Source organism: Vanellus vanellus, assembly GCF_965231255.1.
Source record: "Vanellus vanellus genome assembly, chromosome: 2".
NCBI lineage: Eukaryota > Metazoa > Chordata > Aves > Charadriiformes > Charadriidae > Vanellus > Vanellus vanellus.
The window spans coordinates 5,627,832-5,631,725 of record NC_138906.1 but is presented as its reverse complement, the minus strand read 5'-3'; the positions used below and the strand labels follow the sequence as shown (position 1 = coordinate 5,631,725).

Below are 3,894 nucleotides of genomic sequence, written 5' to 3'. Positions count from 1 at the left end.
AGGAAGGGAAAACATCCCAACAGGGAAATAATTTCCAGTTCACTAGCCCATAAAGTCTGAAGACTTCTTCAACTATTCCTGCTGCTTGGTTTGAATTCCCTAAATCATGCATAATAAAGTCAATATCCTACCAAGAGCTTCACAGTTACAGGTAGAGAAGCAGGTGACTGAGACCCAGCACCAGTGTCGGCTCACACTGGTGAAGACACCAATACCTCTGGAACTTGTGGTGGCAAAGCCACCTGCTCATCAGAGATGTAAAACTCGATGTTAAGAAAAGTCACTCATTTACATCCGGGCAGTGGGGTTGTGGGGGCACAAATCGGAATACAATCTGCTGGCCTCTGGGTTAGCTTTGGAAAAAGAGTCATTGGTTTTGCGTTTTTATTTTTAGGCACCTGGTCTAAGCCAATCTGGGAGCCTGGTTTGGGGGATTCAAGGTTTAAAACCCTGATCTGGCTGGCAGTAGTTTCTCCCAGATCTGTACCAGCCAGGTCCATCAGCCCAGTAGGATCAAGGTGTGGATCAGAGCTACATGAGGGGGAAGAAGAGTTGGCCCTTGCTTTAAACCCTTGCCTAGATGGGAGAGGTTCCCTTCAACTTTCTTAGAAACACATTAACAAAATAAAAATAAATACTGCCTGGTCCTCCTGGCTACATATTGCCCACACAATACAATTTTGTCATCCACAACACAATTTTGGCAGGCTTTAGAGGCACAAGCATACTGTTACGAAGGATGCCAAGCTCTTATCCCTCCATCTCCAAGTGCTCTGAGGAGGCTTGGCTCTCCAGCCCCTTCTCACAGCTGTGAGCGGGTGATACCCTGAGGGCTGTACTCTGAAAACAGCAGCAGAGGACCAATTTCCAGCAGCACTCTGTCCCCTCAGGTTGACCTTCCCACCCCCAGATACCGCACAGGTAACACCAGCAGAGTTTGTCTCCATCCCTCCCCTTTCCTGAAAGACTTTCACCCAGAAGCAGGCACCAGACCTGCTCAGCTCTCCTCTTCACTTTTCATGGAGGCCATAGCTGTCTGCTCAGTGTGGTGGGGTTGACTGCTGGTCCTTGTGGCTTCCCCCCGTTTTGCGCAGGGAGCAGTTCCTTCCCGTGCATGGATTTTCTGGTGCCTCCTCAGGTACTTCTTCAGCCGGTAGCGCTTCCCACAGACCCCACACTTGTAGGCCCCACCTCGGGAATGGAGCAGCTGGTGTTTAATAAGATGGCGTTTCTGAGGGAAGCATTTCCCACACTTGGTGCACTTGCAAGGCCCCATGCGGATGTGGATTGTTTGGTGCCGGAAGAGGTTGGCCTTCTGGTTAAAGGTCTTCTCGCACTCAGGGCATTGGTAGGGCTCCTCCTTGGTGTGAATCCTCTGATGCCGGACCAGATTTGACCGCTGGGTGAAGCTCTTCCCGCACTCAGTGCATTTGAAGGGCTCACTCATGTGGACTCGCTGGTGGCGGATCAGCTTGCGGTTCATGCGGAAGCTCTCCCCACACTCACTGCACTTGTACGGCCCCTCACTTGTGTGAATCTTCCTGTGTCTGGTCAGGTTTGATTTCTGATTGAAACTCTTCCCGCACTCAGGACAGGGGAATATCCGTCCACCCTTGGGAGCTCCTTTTGCTGAGGCATCTTTCTTGGACATGGATTTCTCCTGGTTCTCCAGCATTCCCTCTTTGTTTAGCTGATAGCATTTCTTCTGTTTGCTCTTTGGGTTCTGGTTCTCCTGGTGGTTGGCTTCCACACCAGGTTCCTCTTTAATTTGGATTCTCTGGATAGCATTGAGGTTTGGCTTCTGCCCATAATACATCCCAAATTCAATGCTTTCCTGTAGTTCTTCCTTCACTTGGAGCACCCGGTTGCTGGCTATGGGAACTTCCCATTCATACTGCCCATCAGCACCTTCTTCCTTTTTAAGCTGTTTCCCCTGTAAAGCCAACAGTGGCATCTTTGGATCAAAGACTTTTCCATAGTCTGGGCTTTCTGGTGGCTCTTCCTTGATGTAAAGCTTCTGGCAAGCTATTGCAGTAATGTTTGCTGTGTTATCAGTGGCTGGGTCTGGTTCTTCCTTCATCTGGATTTTCCAAGGAGGGCTTTTCGGATTAGATGGGTTTCTAGGTATGCTACACCCGTGGACTACATCTCCTTCATGGGACATATTATCCAACATACTCTCCTCTGACATAAAGGCAAAACCAGGCTCCTTTTTAATCTGGATTACCTGGAGTGACACACCGTCGATGTGTCCCTCAAGTGGCTTTTGCTTAGCATGGTTCCTCTGGTGGACATTGAAATACCTCTTGGTGCTCAAGCTCTTCCCACACTCCGTGCAAATGAAAGGCCCCCCGCGGAGGTGTATCTTCTGGTGGGCCAGCAATGTGGCACTTTGCCCAAAGCACCTATTGCAGTCAGGGCATTTGAAAGGCTTCTCTCGCTTGTGGATCTCCCTGTGGGCAGTGAGCGTCCCCTTTTTCACAAAGCTCTTCCCACACTCGGTGCAGGCGAACGGCCTCTTCTCTGTGTGGGTCCGCATGTGGATGTTGAAGTAGATCTTTGTGCTCAGGCTCTTGCCACAGCGGGCACAAAGGTAGGGACCACCCTTGGCATGTGTCTTCTGGTGGGCAGCCAGGCATATCTCTAGGCGGAAGCAGCGCCCACACTCCCCACAGCAGAAGGGCCTCTCTCCTGTGTGGATGCTCTGGTGGGTCGTGAGGTGGCCCCGGGTCGTGAAGCGCCTCCCACACTCCCCGCAAGTGAAGAGCTCCTCTGTTGTGTGGATCCGCTGATGTCTCTTCAGGTTTCCCTTCTTGCTGAAGGATTTGCCGCACTCCTGACACACGTGGGTCTTTAGCACCACGCGCTTAACCAAGTCCTTCATGGCAGCAGCACCCTGCACCCAGTGGTGTGTGGTGGGGCTGCCAAGCAGCCAGCAGGTACAAAAAAGCCACAAAATTATGGGGATGGGTTGTCTGGGAGGATACAAAGACCATCAGGACACCCACATCAAAGTGTGCCGCAATGGGTGAACTTTGTTCCCCATAAGGGAAAGGGTGCTGCTGCTGTGCACCAGCTCTGGTCCAAGGAGGGGTGTGTGGTCTTCCTCATTTCTCAGCCTCCTTCCACCTCAGCTTGTAGACACAATGTTTGTAACTCCACCTCCTGCCTCCTCTGATCTCCTGGAGAGGCTTTGCTGGCATTCCTGGAGATTTGGATTGCTGGACTGAAAAAAATAAAGGAAAAATTATTAAGTCATTATTTCTTTTCCACCTCCTGTGTTCGCTGTGTAAACACAACGGGTGGCACCCTGGCTGCTCTATTGGAGATTGAACCTGAAACTTTTGAAGCCACAGGCTCATCTGGGCTCCAACAGAGGCAGAGGAACAGGCTAATTTCCCCTGGCAATGGAGGGAGCTGTGATGCACTCGCTGCTGCAAGAACACTGGAGGTGTCAGCTCTACTACTGCTGCACTGGTGACTTACTCTCAGAACAGTCCTCTGTCCTTTGACCAAGAAGATTTATAAGTAAATAAGTATAATTACTGCATTTTGCAGTAATTGTTGTAATTCGGCCTTTCTTGATGAGTCACCTTGCAGCAGCCAAAATCCCCCAAATCTAGAAGAAAACCAAATGGTGCACCATTTGAAAACTGGGATGTGCTGCTTTGTACTGGCAGAGCTCCATGCACAGGGAAACTGGTGTCCTCAGTGGGCAGCAGGAGAAGTGAGACACAGACACCTAAAGTGACTTTGTCCACCTCAAGAGGGTTCAGTTGACAGTTGGGTTTGGGTCCTACGTATTTCCATTAGAAAAAAACAAAAGAGTAATCGGGGCCAAAAGAGATGTGAGCAACATCTCCTATCAAGACTGTGAATGGCAGCAGGGAAAAG

The 3,894-nt window shown here is 50.3% G+C and overlaps 1 protein-coding gene across 1 annotated transcript; it reads right to left on the bottom strand.

Annotated features, from left to right (window-relative positions):
- Positions 1 to 997: 997 nt before the first annotated feature.
- On the bottom strand, positions 998 to 2,884 carry LOC309669154 (uncharacterized protein; the record flags this gene model as incomplete). The annotated part of the gene is made up of 1 exon (XM_082479758.1): positions 998 to 2,884. The coding sequence occupies one exon, from the start codon at positions 2,882 to 2,884 to the stop codon at positions 998 to 1,000; it is 1,887 nt and encodes a 628-aa protein (XP_082335884.1).
- Between the last annotated feature and the right edge of the window lie 1,010 nt (positions 2,885 to 3,894).